Raw genomic sequence first — 15,869 nt, forward strand, 5'->3', positions numbered from 1 at the left:
AGAGCCTGGTACCATCCAAAAGTCAGCAGCTGTGGTATTTGCCACGAAGCTGAACTCCCAGGTTTAAGCTGCTGTTGCTAGAAAATGTTTCTTGTGGCTAGGAAAAGAAATTCAGCACAGAGAGGAGAGGAGATGATTCCTCTGCGTGTGGCCCTAACTAAACCTGCTGGTTACCATCCCCGTCTAGGGCAGACCAGGCAGAAATGAACCAGCATTTGCATCACCCTGGTAAGAGAGCCAGATCCTGAAAATGTGAGTGGACTCAGACTAATGAAAGAAGTTACTTCCTGGTGTAAGTGATGCTTCTTTTTGCCTTAAAAAAATAAATCACAAATGAAGCACAACTTCTGGAATAAGGGGACTATGGGGAAAGGGAAGAAGAGAGCTGCAAGCCCCTTGAGCTGCACAGAGCAGCTTGCTACCTAACGGTGCCCTGGTGCCTCAGAAAGAAGAGGTAAATTTAAGGGGCTCATAGCCAAGAAGTTGTTTTGCTGAGGTTTAAATCTCATTTTTATGCTTATCTCATGCAAAACTGGAAGGAAGTAATGCAGGCCACACTTAAAAACTGCTAAGGGGAAAAACATGTTGGAGTGCAATTGGAGGGAAGTTTGCTGCACTAAAAGAAAACTTGATCAGAGCGTGTCCTTCAGAGAAACAAACACACATGTACACACCTCCACAGCGGAGCAAACCCCTGCAATCTCCGCGCAGGCTTGTGCAGCGCTGTGCTAAGAGGTCCTCATCAGCTCATTACCGTCCCTTAGCTGGAGATGATCATTTCTGCAGGTCAGCCTCCGAAACAGCTAGCGTGAGCTTCCCCTGATCAGCTGCAGGGCAAACTCCCCCAGCAGCTGGGAGTCCCTTTGGTGACAGGCAGGGCTGGCCAGGCAGCAGGATGCTAGTTCCCCTCAGGGGTTCACCCAGCTTTACACATACAATCACAGTTTGGGCTTCCCCCTCTGATCCAAATTCTGAGGATCAGTAGAAGTAATAATTTTCTAAAACTGGGTGTTAAACACCGAGCGTGGCCCTGTGTCTGGGCTCTCTGTGCATAAGAAGAACCCAGAGACCTCAATACCGCACAGAATCAGGCCCCAAATCTTCGATACTGCCCTGAGTCCATTTGAAGGTGATGGAAGGGCTCCTAGGATGGATCTAAGATAGAAGTGCTATGCTGAACATGCCATTTTGCAACCTTCCACAGCTAACGCAGGGGCAGCTCTTCCTTACAGCCCCCAGCCTGGTCCTTGCTGGCACGCCCAGGGAAAATCCCTCCAAACTGCTGGTGTGTTTCAGATCAATGGGTCCAGCCAGCAAAGCTCTACAGCTGCAGCAGAGGCAGTGAGGAACGGCCCTGCCAGCAACCGAGCAGCTGGATCGGAGGGGAGCTGACCTCCCACAGGTGGGGAAGGAGTAACCGCATCAGCTGGAGGAGAAACATGAGCAGAGCCTTTCACTTCCTCGGGCAAAAGATTCCCCGGAGGGGCTGCAGCAGCAGCAGCCCCCAGCCTCATGTTAGCACTTTATTTACAGCATTGGCTTCCTGCTCGTAACCTTCCCTACTGTGAACTGCAATTTTTCTCCCCCCCAGCATTATGGCGATGGTTTGGAACACAGAGATGTTTGGAAAGGGACAATTTGGCATCATGAGCCTAAAAAGCAGATACAGATGACATCCTAAATGTATCTTTTACGAGTTTGGAATGATTCCTTTAAATTAAGCTCAGAGTGTGTGACAGCTTCTGGTAATGTCGCCAGTAAGGAAATAAAACATAAAAGTCAAGAGGTTTTTGAGCCCATGCAGTCTTAAAGATCACATCCTTTGAGCACCTTGCTTTTCCTCATGCCACTCTGAGCTGCGATGTACCAAGTGCTGCCCAAGGAAAGTGCTCCAATAATTTTCAGTTGTCTTTTCACCACATATGCCCTCGAAGCCAAGCACACTTCCAAATTCAAGGATTATAAAAAATTAAATGCTCCAATAATTCTAAATCGTGGCTGTTCAGTGCTACTGGAGCCTGTCCATTCCTTCAGTTTGGGGTTTTCTGTTCTGTTTGCAGAGGGAAGGGGGGGGAAGAAATGCTTTCTATTAGCGCTTCAAATTGGAAGCCAGTCAAACAGCATCATAGCAGAGTGATTCAGCAGCCTCTGAGCTGATTCTCAGTGTGTCATAAAACAGGGTTTGGAAAAAAACAATGCCTGGAGGAGAAAGAACACACACAAAGATTCATGGCAAGAGAACAATATCAGAAAGGAGCAGAGGGAATAATCCTCGCTTGGCTTCTGAGGCGCAGGTCAGATGGCCTAATAGATGGCTTTCAGTGCCCTTCATTCCCCACTGAGTCGCAGGGTTCAGCTGCCCGGTTCCAGCTACCACAGCTTAATAAATGGCTCTGCATCGACCGAACCACATTAAGCGTTTCTGTGCGCACACCCGCAGCCTGTTGTCTCAGATAAATGACAACGGCCCCCCTCTGGCGCAAGACCCAGATGTTATTTCACAGCAGGCAGGAGCTGATGCAGAAATCGTAGTGCAAGCTCATGGCCATTTAGGACGGTAAGCAAAGGAAGCAATCTGAGGCTGAGAGTCTTCCAGGTGCAAACCAAAACGTGGGGTTTTCTCGGTCTTATTGATGAACACACAGACAGCAGCACATTAAAGTACCAGAGATGACAAGTTAAGCATATTCCCTAGCACCACCCTGAACAGGAGTGAAATTAAACATGTATTTCATGATATAACCAATGCCAAGTTGGAAGAGGAAAGTATCATCAAAAATCTATTCTCTGTGAACCTGAAAATCCTATTGACAGCCCTTTTGTAAAGTAAGTCATACCTGGCCCAACTGCAGCCTTGGAGTGGCAGAGGAAGGCAGGGACTGGCTTGGGAGTTTTACTACATCAGCAATGGTTGAAATAGTTCTAATGCAGAACAACAACAATCACAGCTTCATGTAAGGAAGGAAAATCAGACAGTTATATCACAGTTCTGCTAAAATACCTACATCCAGAGTTTGGTAGAGAGACAGAAAATCAGGTAGGAAAAAGAAAAATCTCATATGCCATGGTCTCATTTTGTAGACTGAAAAAAAAAAAATGATAAAGTGCATCCTTGTTTAAGTCACTGCGGGATACCTGGGATTTTATAGAAACTGCTGCAGTGTGTCTCCCAGTGGGGAATAACTGAAGCATGAGATGAGAAAACAGCCATACCCTACCTTGCAGTGGCAGGTACTGTTAAAGGAAATGTCCAATATAAGCTTAAGATGGCAAATAACCGCCTGGATTCCTGAAGTAAAAAAGTGTAAACCAATTCTCTAATCATGTCTAATCAAAGAATACTATCAGCCAGTGCAAACTTCTAAGAAAAAGCGTGTATCAGAGAGATGGTAGCATGCATATCTTGTTCAGTAGTGTTTGGGGAATATTTGAGCCTGCAGCATTTAATTCCCTGTTATTACTTCTGGGCCTGGAGCTGAAAGTCATAAATCAGGGCCATTCATAATTTGCAATAATGGGGTGAAATACTCATAAGGAGAGTTACATGATGAAACCTTTTGGGATTGTAACTCTTCCAGTCCGTGATGATTGCATTAAAAAAAAAAAAAAATCTTTCATAATCTCTAACATCTATTATTTCCTGATTCCTAGACTGAGTTTTCATCCTTTTCCCCCAACATCTGCAGCTTTTGCTGTCATCTGGCATGCCCTCCACCCTTCCCTCCCTGCTGCCCTAAATATATGTTTAAATCAAAATCATAGGAAAGCATCCCTTGCTTAGGAAGATGGGCAGGTTCTAAATTACACTGTATTTACTTATAAGCGCATTTAACACCAGATGAGCTTTCCCAGGGAATTTTGCTCTGATTTCAGGACCCCTACTGTTTATATGGAGGGCTATTTTGTCCCATTTAGATGGTGGCTACATTTTGAGTAATAAAGACTGCAGTGCTATAAAATAAAATAACATGGTCCCCATTTTTCTTTCACCCTACCACCTACCCAGTTAAAAAAAAAAAAATAAAGAAAAAAAAAAGATCCCAACCCATGATGTGTTAGAGCTTTGTTTTCTGAGTAACGAGACTAATCATGTTTCCTCTGCTTGGGGTCTCTGTCTTCTCTTCCTTTTCTCGTAGGTCCTCTGGATCCACGCTGACATAGAAATATCCCATGATGGAGAAAATAATGCACACAGCAAAGAGTAGAACAGTGAACAAGACAAATTCAGCCCACTGGGAAGAAAAAGAGGGGAAAAAAAAAAAATCAGATCAGGAGATCCCAGACCCCCAGTCCAGAGGGTATCTTTGCACTTCCAAGTGCTTCTCAAAGCACTAGGTTAAAGTTAATTCCCAGCATCCAAGACTGCTCACAGGGTAGAAGCTTTCTCATCCTGTTCTCTGGTATGCCATGTAGACACAATGTAATGATTAATATATGCACTATACCTTGAAAGAGACTGGTAACATTGGGCTAGCATCATTAAACCTTTCCTTACAAGTCTGCCCTGACTGGAGTACACCTACCTGGGCTTTTTGCCCACAGGATGACTTTGGGAGAAGAAATTTCCTGGCTGAAATTTCCAGCCAGAGCCCTGGCTGGAAAGAAGCTGGTGCAGAGTGCCAGCACCCCATGCAGGAGCCCAGGGCTGGGCAGAGAAGCTGTGTCTCCAGAGCACAGGCATCCAGAAGCACCACCCAGAGCCTGTTTTAAAGCATTGGCTCTGTTGAAAGCGCCGAACCATACCTGTGCCATTGGTGCAGCCTGGGCAACGATGAGCACAAAGGTATTCCCAACAGCCACCGTGAGCAGCCAGCCTGCCTGCAGTACTGACTTCATGCTGGCTGGAGACTGAAAAGAGGAGAAGGGTCTGGTCAGTGCCTGCAGTGCTCTGCCCCCACGTCCAGTTCACCCACCACCCCTCCCTGTGATGTCCTGGCAGGTACAAGCATCCCTGGACCCAGCCTAGGAGGAGATGGTGGAATTTCCTCCGCACAGTGCTTCCTCTGTTATTAAGTCCTACAGCTGCATATAAGGAGGTTTCAAAACATGTCATCCATAACAAGAAGGAGGAAAAGTCACTGCTGTTGCAGAGCTGGATCCTGATCACCCCCAACCTTCATCAGCTGAAATTGTAAAATTGTGAAGCCCGAGGGCTTGCAGAAGTTCTGTAGCTTGAAGCCTGGTGCCCTGTGGCTGCACATCTTTGGAAAAGAGGCTGGATCCTGATGTTAAGCTTCCTGATGATGTAAGGTTTTCTATATTTCACAACAGATTGTCCCACTGGATTAATCACCCTCATTAATAAACATCTGCAATGTACTCCCCAAGGACAAATGTGAGTAGCTTCTGCTTTTTGATCTTGCAATATCTCAGTCCTCTCTGCTCATAAACCTTCTCCACAGACAACCTAGTACACCACAATCAAATTATCCACTGCATTCTCATTACCCCTTCAATCTCTTACCTTAAAGCAGCTTCCAAGCCCCCATGCCACCCTGTAGTCCTTGAGATACTTCTGCATTTTTTTTTTACTGAAAAATACATACCCAAAATATTTGGGAGAAAAACTTTCTTGCTGGGAGAAAAACCTGGCATTACAGCATTCAGAGCTTTCCCATTAAAATTAACTTCTATACATTTCTGTTCTGTTTTCTCAGCTTTACCAGAAAAGGGGTTTCCTGAGTATAATTGAGAAAAGCTATCTTCAGAGTATGAATGAATTTAGCTTGAAGGCACCCAGCAAGCTGCTTTATAATCCTACTTTTAGCTGAAGAACAGATAACATTGTTAGGAAGCCAAAGTCATGCCAAAGGACGTATTGCAAGTCAATGGCAGATACAGGAATAAATCCCAAAGTCTAATTGTAAGCCTCTTATCTTTAAGTGGAGTACCTGAGAATAGGAGAAGGCCAGACCCGTAATGGAGAACATCACTTCTCCGGCAGATATTAGTAAGTATTGTGGTAGCTGCCAAGCCATATGGACACTATTGGCTTTGATGTCTTCTGACTTCCATGTCTTAACAGCATCTCCAGAAACCTAACAGGAAAACAAAGGCACATTGATTAGCTGCTGAAAGATCAGATCCTTCCCAGCTTGGACTGCAACAGAAAATGTATTAAAATGAAGCTTAAAGCAAAGACGGAAGCAAAGCTCTGACCTGGAAGCAAAATATGGGCCTGATCTCTGCCATATCCAAGCCTGTTGGGAGAGGGCTGACTCCTACTGCCCAGGGCACAGGTGGCAGCATGCAGATGACCCAGCTAGCTCACGGGCTGCAAGAACTGCATGAGTTACTGCAGGCTGGCAAGTGCTCGCTTCACCTACACGGCCACTGTTTCAATTTCATCAGCACTGTACAACTCCCCTGCTATAATGGTGACACACAAACAAATCCATTCCACGAATTCAAAGAGCAGCATCGGCTGTCCTGTATCAGGTGTGTTCAGATAGTTAACGTAGCTGTACTCCTAATTCCTTTTGTTTGCTTTCCTAGGTGTAATTAGTACTGCCTCTGATGCATAGGGAGTCAGAGAGAGATTTGACAAGCAGTGTGGAAAACACTAGGTCGAAATGACTTCAGGCATAAAACCTTGTGTTTAAGGAGTATTTTGGGAAAATACAAGGGATGTTTAGGAAATGTACTTGATCACCGTGCAGGGAGGCAAATCAAGGGAGTGTATTTCAGAAGGCTAAAAGAGGAGAGCTGTGCTCTTCAGCCCATAAACAAATGCCACGAGCACCATACTACAACCACACACTGAGGAAGATTGGGTAGAAGGCAGCATCCCCATGATTTAAGTATTACAGTTCAGCCACATTAGCAGACTAATGTATTGGAGTCTTGGTATTGGATGTAGCACTCCCAGCAGAGGAGCAGGGCACAGTACAAATCACTGCAACAATTAAAAATTATCTTGGCCTGGAGCAAAATAACTCTCTACAGAAGAATGAAACTACAGGACAAGAGATGGAAAAAGCAGAAGCCCAGAGGGGCTGAAGCACAGAGCCACCCCTGAGCAGCCACAGCTACAAAGAGGATTTCTGTAGATAGGACCACAAAGCGGGACCCTTACCCACAGCAATGGGGGATGCACCTACCTCATCTGGCCCTGACTCAGCTGTGTTACTGGAGGCTCTGGGGCAATGTTCTTAGTCTAATGTTCTTCATGAAACTAAACTCAGCTTCTCATCTGGGGAAAGAGGCTTGCTGCCACAGAGGTAGGGTCTGGCCCATATCACTTCAAGTGTGTGTGTGTTTTATGTACATAAATCTCCGCACTCACAGATGGCAGCATCTGCCTGTTCCCTCCAGGACTGTGCATCCCATTCCAGCTACTGGAGTTTAAAAAAAAAAGTGCCAGGTGTTTTTCAGCTATGTTTTTCCCCCTGCATATTTGGACTCTGCAGACATGAACAGATTCCATTAATTGCCCAACAGGGAGATGTTATTGCCAGGGAGTAGCTGACAGCACTTTGCTCTGCTCATCACAACACAGTAGTCAAAGCCCCAGAGGGCAGCTTAGCAGTGTGTCCTGTCAGACCTGGTTTGTCTGTGAGCCCGTGCAGTGGAAAGGTTAAAGTGGGTACTAAGCTGATCACGTTCATCTCCGTGGCTCCTGCCAGCTGGACCAGAGCTGGAGCAGCGCGCCTAAGAAGCTGGCAGGCAGGCAAAGGATTCCACCCTCTGCGATGTTCACACCCCTGGGTTGTTCAGAAAGCCATGCCTTGACTTTACAATGAGCTCCAAATGAGCTGTACAGGGCGAGAGAAGGAAAAACAAATGAACAATCTCACCAACCTCCATCAGCACTTTGCCCTTTTCTTCTTCCCATGTACGTCTGCAAGCCTTGGAAGATCAGCCGTCAGGTCAGTAAGTGAAATGTGAGGATAAAGCAAACTGTTTCTGCAGAGTTCCTCAGGTGTGAGGTATTACCAGGTACAGTATTTTAGAGACCATAAGCACCATTAGCTCTTGGCAGTGTCTGCAGTAGCTCTTTGCTATGTGCTGGCACAAACTGCAGGCCACACAATTTTACATTAAGGATTTCCATCAAGGAAAATACCTTACTTCTTGTGTAGCTTGCAAGATCACAGCCTAAGGTGGACTGAGTACCCATTCACTTTGCTTGTATATGTGCCAAAACCATCTACTAGCCCTTGAGTAATGGACTGCCTTCAAATGGCTACTGCCTAGTTCTTGCTGAGTGGAGAAAGCAAGTGAAAGCCACCAACATGAGAACAAAAGCACTGCCAGAGACCAGAGCAAAACGCACTTGTTACCATCACCAGGTCACTTACATTAGTTACCACAACAGTGTACGATGCGCCAAAGTCAAGCAGCCCGAGGTCCAGGGTGAATTCCCCCATTTCAGTTATGCATTTTCCATTGCTGTATCTAGATACAAGGATGAAGCACAGCATTTTCTGGTTATTCTCACAGACAAAGAGCACAAGGCACAGCTAACAAAAATACCCCTACAATGGACTAGGGAGGATGAATGATGTAAAGCTGCAGTCATGTTAATGTCAGAGCATCTCTAGAGTTCTTGCCGTATTTTCCTTCCAGAAACACTGACTAGAGTTCACCTAATGACCCGGGCTATTACTAGCATTTTTAAATGCTGCTTCTTCCTAGCATGGATTTCTCTTTTCCCCCAGATTTATTTTACTTTCAAGTTTTTCTTCACTCCTTTAGGAACCAGACACTTATCTAGGGCCAGACAAGTTAGCTGGGCTCAGGCAGCCTTCAGAAAATCAGAGCTACACACCTAGAAGCCATGTTGCTTCCTTTCAATAGAACAAGTTAGCCATCGTATTTGTTCTTCTGATTCTGAAAGTGTAAAGCGGCACAGATGCTCAACAGCATTGCCACAGTGGTTGCTACATCCTTCTAAATTGCAGCAATAAGTATCTTGGATGGAGCTGATGCAGAGAAAAGCCATGAGGCTTTTGAAACATCACAAAGGCCAGAAATATCCTCCAGGAGCCAACTCCAGTGCTGCCAAACCAAGGCCATATGGAGCTCCTGTCTAACAAGCCCAGTCTGCAAAGCTGTGTGATGTTACTCGGTGTTACCAGCCCACATACCAACACTTCGTGGCCTGGAATATGAATTGGTCCTTCTCTGAGAGCATCCTAACATGAAGACCTCAGGCCTGAGAGAATATCAAAACACAGCAGGTGCCACATGGCAGAGGGGACTTTTCCATCTCCCACCTTACTTTGCACAGGAATGGAGATTCTCTTCCCTCCAACCCCATGTGCAATGTGAAGAATAGGTCAGAGAAAGCTAAGCCCTGTATTTGGACTTCTAAAAGCTTTTTGGGTTCCCAAGATTCCTTTGACCTGACTCTAAGAAAATCATTGCCTAAATTAGGATGGCATTACTCTCATGTCGTAGCAGAAATGTTTTCAAGCTCTGTTCCCGATGATTTTATCTTAACAGAGCAATAACAGCCATGGGAAGGGAACTATCCCAGGCACTGTTTGGAACTTAAATCTATTCAACTAGATATTATGCACAGAGTTGCTGATCTGGTATCCTTTGACTTGGACGCTTTGCAGACTAAGTGCACAGTGCTTCTGTACACACACAAGTGGTCCAGGGCACCTGCTCTGCACAGAGATGATATTTCTGCTTTTTTACAAACATCTGCCCACACAACCAAATGCCAAGACAATAGTAATGAAATTTTTGCTATTTGCCTGAGAAAAGCCCCATGGTATCCAAGGAAAGGCTTCAACAAGGACCTTCAACACAGCAAGGGAAACTTACTTGTCCCTCTCTAGCAGCAAGTACTCAGAAACACCGTAGTTTTTCTGAACAGCAATGAACTGTTTGCTGTCAATGGTGAGGTTGGCATCTTGGCTCAAACCATTGATGAATCTGCAATGAAAGCATATCAGGCTGTCACACAGGGCAGGAGGAGCACAGCATTAGACACTTCAGAAATGCACTGTCTATCCCAAAGCATTCTGTAACTCCATAGGCTTATACTAGTTTGCTCTGCAAGCTACCAAAATATTAGCTTGATTCATTGCCCAGTTTTTCCAATAAAAGATTAGCTTCCCTACTGCTGTGTAATTTTACCCTCTTATTTTCTCCCGGTCAAAGTGACCCCCACTTCTTGTGAGGTAGAACTTATCAGCAATCTCTTCTCAGACACCTTCAGAGATTCCCCTATATATGATCAAGAGGACAGATCCCCAATGCCCCCCAGGAAACTATAAAGCTGGGAGTCCTGATGGGTGTGTGCACCATGCTGGAATACTTTCCAAGGAGTTTCTACTAGTGGGAATGAGTTTTCTAGCAAAATAATGTGCTTTCATCAAAACAGTCTTCCATGGGAAGGCACAGGCTTGGGGCTGTTAGTGAAACCAAACACTTTTAATGTGATCTTTGTTATAAAATATTTCATTTTTCGGTTATTGAAATGGAGTGGAAATCCCTGAAGATAGGCAAGCACTTTACGAAAGTAACTTTAGAGGGGGAAAAAGGGATGTCTTCCTAGTTAAACCTCCTCACACATTTTTGAACAGAAAGTTCTGGGATTCTGTCAAAAAATGCTCACAGGAAAATAACAAAAGTTCCTGACTGTGGGTATTGATCAATTCCCCAAGGTGCTGTTTAGTCAGCAGGAGCCTTCACAAACACAGGGCTACGAACATACTGTTCTCGTTGTATCCACTTCAGTACAAATTTGTACGTGAGGTCGGATGAGATAAGTGAATGTCATGGGCTGGGCCAGTTTGCAGACGACAAACCACAGCAGCTCCTTTCTAGATTGCTTCTTCCCTTTCTTTCCTAAAGAGATGGGACACAGGGAGATGAATTTATCACCCTCCCAGGGGAGGGGATCTTTTACGTTGCCATCTCAGCCCAGCCACTCCTAGGCAGTAAATGGCAATAACGTTCAGCTCTGTGTGGTGAGTGTGGGAGGTGGCACACGGAGCACTCTGACACCTGAACCTTTTCTTGCAGAAGAAGCATGGGCCACATTCTAACCCAAGAACACCTAGGCTATGGTGCACACAGTTTGTATTAGACAAAAGCAATTTCCCTCACCCCACCTCCCTTGAATCCTCAAAACAAGCCATTCATACCTAACAGCTGCCAAACCATTTTCTGGCTTTGCTTTCAGGTCTGTAATCTAAAGAGGGGAAGAAAAATGAAAAAAAAAAAAAAAAATCAAATATCTGCATTAATACAGCCTGATAAACAACATGTAAGAGAAAATACCTGTGCCTGTGGAATTACATGTGTTACAAGACTGTGGAAATTAACTGGACTCTCACATAAACTTTATATCAGGCCACAGAAGTGAAGCCTTGGTACAATGAAACCAATTGCAAAATTTCAGCTCCACCAAGGGCTTAAGATGAGATCGTATGTTCCTTCTCACCTCCTGTACAACACAAGCTACAGAGTTTCAGCCAGTTATCCTTCTATTGAGGCATCTAACACCCTCTAAAATAAGTATTTGTCTCGATCTGAAGATAGCAACAGAGCATTATCCACGTTAACTTTTCAGTGATTAATTACAGCCAAACACAGGTGCCGTATTCCTACAGAAACAGCAAATTGCCTAACTTCCAGAGCTTTATTCTTGGCTTACTCATTGGCTTCACAGAGCCTAAAGCCAACAGGGAACATTAGGTTACTATTCTGATCATCATGCATCGCTCATGTTTTCCTTGACCTTCAGTACTCAAGAGAGAAAAATGTCTCATGGTGCAGGCAGAGAGCAGGAGACACCAAGACGCACTGATTTATTTTGTGGTCTCAATCTCTGCGGGCACATCCTTGGATTGGCAACCTGGTTGCCAAATTTTCTAGCCCTTCCTTCAAGCTTTCTTCCTGGTGTTAAACCGTGAGCTTCTAAGCAAGAATCCAAAATTTCAGCATCCCTATAAAATGTCTATTCTACTTCAGTGTGATATGCTGATCCAGAAATAATATATGCCCTAAATAATGAATAGCCATAGTGAATAATAAATGTCAGAGCAATAAATAATAAACAACAACATCATTTCTTTCAGTGGGAGGCACATGGGGATTAACACACTAGTTCATTGCAGGCGGGCTAGACAAATTATTACTCACTTCCATCAATGATCCCCAGAGCTCTCAAATTTATTTGCTGCCCACTCAACCACCCACAAAGGAGAAGAAACCAGTTTCAGATTGGATCCTTCCAAGGAAGCATCCTCACCTGAGTGAGGGAGGCAAATCTAGCATGGGTTTGGGGGAAACTAGCATGGCCCATGGCCACTCCAGGACAAGCCCCACAACACAGCAGTGATGCTGCCATTGCTGCCTTGTGTTGCAGTGTTGGACAGTATAATTTACTACACTGTCTTCCACACCTCCCTTATCTAGTGCTGAGAATGACAAGTCAATAGCATCACCCAACAGCGCTGCATTGAAGCCTGCCCATGCCAGAGGCAGGCTAGATAGCTGGGGCAGCACAGAGATGCACTGAGGTTTAGAGGTTGCTTTGCTTCAGCCTGTCTCAGTCTTTCTTTTCATAGCGACTGTATGAAAATCAGTGTATGAGTATCAGTTCCTAAAGGAAACAGCACACAATCATCAGGGTCTCAGGGAAACTTAACAGCACTGTGTGAAAATGAGCCCCAGGTTTCAAACCATAAAACAGAAGGGAAAAAAATAAGGAAAAAAATAAATAAATTCTTGAAACTCTACATTTTTAAAACCAATTACACGATTCCTACTACACAATATTGAAAGCCTTTGCAGTGGCAACTCCGCAAGGCAGGAAGCTGAGGAATTGCTAAGAGAATAAGAGAATTGGTGTCTCAGCACGAGGGCAGATTCTGATGGCTTTTACACATAAACACACACACCTACCACAACATGGAATGACACCATTCATTTTAAGACAGCTTCTTGGCATACAGCTGCATTCAGAAGATATCAGAATCTGGCCCTACATATCCCATATACATCTCTACAGTTATTGCAGCAATACACAGAAGTCCAAACAAAGGCGGCTCCGCAGCAGAGCCGGAAATGAGCTTAATCATTTATTCTGTTCAACAAAACAAATGGGCCTTCTGTGCTTTTTCACTAAACACTTGTAATAACTAAGCCCAGAGTCATTCCTCTGATGCTTTTATTCCGTGCCCAGCCCTAGAGCCTCTTTAACATCTTCGCTTTATAGAAGCATCTTTTGGGGAAAATCTCTGTTTCTCTGCTTCCTCAGCTTTCACAAGCTCTGCTGCCCAGCAGGCATGACTCTGCTCTCCCACTGCAGCATTCACTGGATTAAAGTGTTCCTAGCAACTCTCAGATGCCATAACACCTCCATTAATCAACCAGCAGAAATGTGTACAGATCCAGTGCCGCCAGCTAAGAAGTCAGGTTTAGAGCATCTGAGAGCAATCAGACAGACACTGCAACTGAGCAAATGAATTAATGAGCCTATTACCCCATTACCCATTGTATCATCACAGCCATTGAATTAATACTGTATTTACACTTCACTCCCACACTCACTAGGCGACTTGATAGGCTTCCTTCTGCCTCAAAAACAATTAAACTGTACACTGATTTTTCCTTCACGGTGTAGTTAAAAGTGAGAGACAATCCTTGATGTTGCAGGATGAAGTGAAGGTTCTGTTGCTCGCCATTCAGTATCAAATTTGAGTACTCAGCTGGGTCCTGTAAGGAAAGAAAAAAAAAAAAAAAAAAGAGAGAGAGGGGAAAAAAAAAAACTTGGTTACACACTTTCTTCACATGAGAAAGGCTTCAGGATGGTCAGCTCAGAGCTTGGAGTAGCTTCCTTTGCAATTTGTAAGCCAAAGGCCAGGGAACCTCCCACACACAGAGCTCCCCTTTCCTTGGCCCTGCTCTACGCCAGTGAACCCATATCTAAAATGTGGCAAGCAGCTGGTGGCCAACAGACTTCTGTTCTGAGACCCAAAATAGGCTGACCTGGAAATAACCTGGAAGCTGAAGTAGGAAACAAGTTGCAGTGCCCATACCCAGTTAACTATCTTCCCATTTCTTTCCCCCTTTGCAGATAAATACTTCTCAGATGCCATCCAGATCCCAACAGCAATGTCCAGATCGTGTCTGAGCACTGAGAGATGTGATCTGAATGCCTCGTATTGGGATATTCCTCCTTTATTCCTAATTCTAGGTGAATGTTTTTAGCCGTTTCATCCTTTGTCAAGAAAATACATCCCCAAACCTTCCCTTTCCGCCTAGTCAGAGATAGCATGCTCCTTCTCCAAAGCCATTCCCATGCACTTCTAAGGTGGCAGAGAGCAAACTCTAGCATCTGGGGGTTTTATGGGTAAGTGACTGAAAAAAAACCCACCCTTTTTCAATGGGATGCAAGTCAGGTGTGCCATCCCCACACACACACTTACCTGAAAAGCCTCCACAGGCTGCTGAAATAGGTCCTGGTCTTGGATTGTCACTTGAACGGGGTTCTTTGCCAAATTCAGGACCTGAATTAAACTTTCTTTTGGGACAAGTTGAGGCATATCGGTTTCCTAATTAAAATAAAAGGCTTTAAGTGCCATCTGCAGGCTTTATTAGTGTTTTAATAACTCTTCCTTTTTAGTCATAATAGTCTTCCTCTGTAATGACACTTTTCCATCCCTTCCTCATCAGAAGTTGCACTGAGAGAAAACTCAACATAAATCTTATTTAGGGAGGCTTCCTCAGAGTAGCTCAATAGCCAACCTACCCTTCTTCACAAAGGCTGCTCTTCACACCACTAAATGTAGAGGCTACACAGCTGCTGGGCAGGTAGAACAGTGTCACTCTCTCATTACACAGTTCCCAAGTGCCTGGATTTAACCAAATGCCATATCAGAAAGGAAGAATTGTGATAGATTTCAAAAGCAGGGACCAGAATAATTGTTTTCCCACTGCAGTCGGTGACTGGGAAAAGAATTAGGCCAGAAGCTAAGCAGTTTTGGGAATCCCAGTCCAGCTCCATGTCTGTAGTTGGTGCTTTTGCATCGCTTGACACCATGTTACCTCAGCACAGACCTTGCTCCCTGTGTTCTAGGAAAGGGAAGATAATGCCTGCAGTACTCAGGTATCTCTTTCTGCCATGAGTCTTTTCCTAGAAGGCATACTTCAGTCAATGTCAGCTTTGTACTGCAGATCTAAAACTATTTTTTTATTTTGTTGAGGTTTTATGTTTTGTTGCTGTTTGTATTTTTTTTTTCCCCTCACTTTATTTTCAGGTAGCTGCCAGGGATAAATCAGAGCTATCAATTTTTTTCTATCTCATCCTGTAACTCAGGAAGGCAGGGTAATTTGAACCTAGCTTGGAGGGGAGCCACTGTCAGAAAATATAGGGTGACACTGTCTTCCATGTATTTCTCAATCTTAATATTCAGCAAATCCCACTACTGTGGCTTTTCACTTGCACTACCCACAGCAAGCCAAGGCGGGCCACCACACGTGCCTCTTTGCTGGAGCTTTTAGTGGCCGTCAGGGTAAAAGTTCCATGGATAGGCAGGGGGCAACATCTAACTCATCGTGCCTCTGCCTGGATGAGTTGCCCACAGCCAGAGCAGACTTTCAGTGCTCAGAGAGAGCTGTTGTGGCTGGCAATGAGAGCATTTCATTGCTCAAGAAAAGAGATCAGAAAGGACCTCAGCCCACAGTCTCATTGCAATGGGAGACTCATCCATGGATTCATCTGAGGAGCCAGCAAATATTAATCCAGGGCTGTGTGCCAGCCACTCTGTAACAGAACACTTTAAGTATACATGGAAAGCTTTAAAAATTAATCCTACTGTATCTTTCTTAAGCCAAAGGTCAGCCAAAGTTTGCACAAAGCTGGTCGCGGGCCAGAAACAAATGGCACAAATCTGCAGGGG

General features: G+C 44.6%; 1 protein-coding gene across 2 annotated transcripts in view; it reads right to left on the reverse strand.

The window, feature by feature from the left end:
• SLC15A2 (solute carrier family 15 member 2) overlaps positions 1-15,869 on the reverse strand; it is a 50,403-nt gene that overhangs the window by 9,509 nt on the left and 25,025 nt on the right. For both annotated transcript variants that reach the window (XM_032189581.1, XM_032189580.1), the window contains 8 exons: positions 14,397-14,522; positions 13,519-13,683; positions 11,106-11,152; positions 9,778-9,888; positions 8,301-8,397; positions 5,892-6,038; positions 4,744-4,848; positions 4,046-4,232 (listed from right to left, as the gene is read on the reverse strand). In XM_032189581.1, the coding sequence (XP_032045472.1) occupies positions 4,056-4,232; positions 4,744-4,848; positions 5,892-6,038; positions 8,301-8,397; positions 9,778-9,888; positions 11,106-11,152; positions 13,519-13,683; positions 14,397-14,522 (975 nt within the window). In that variant the 3' untranslated portion in view covers positions 4,046-4,055. The remainder of the gene's footprint in view (positions 1-4,045; positions 4,233-4,743; positions 4,849-5,891; positions 6,039-8,300; positions 8,398-9,777; positions 9,889-11,105; positions 11,153-13,518; positions 13,684-14,396; positions 14,523-15,869) is intronic.

This window comes from Aythya fuligula, chromosome 6 (genome assembly GCF_009819795.1).
Source record: "Aythya fuligula isolate bAytFul2 chromosome 6, bAytFul2.pri, whole genome shotgun sequence".
NCBI lineage: Eukaryota > Metazoa > Chordata > Aves > Anseriformes > Anatidae > Aythya > Aythya fuligula.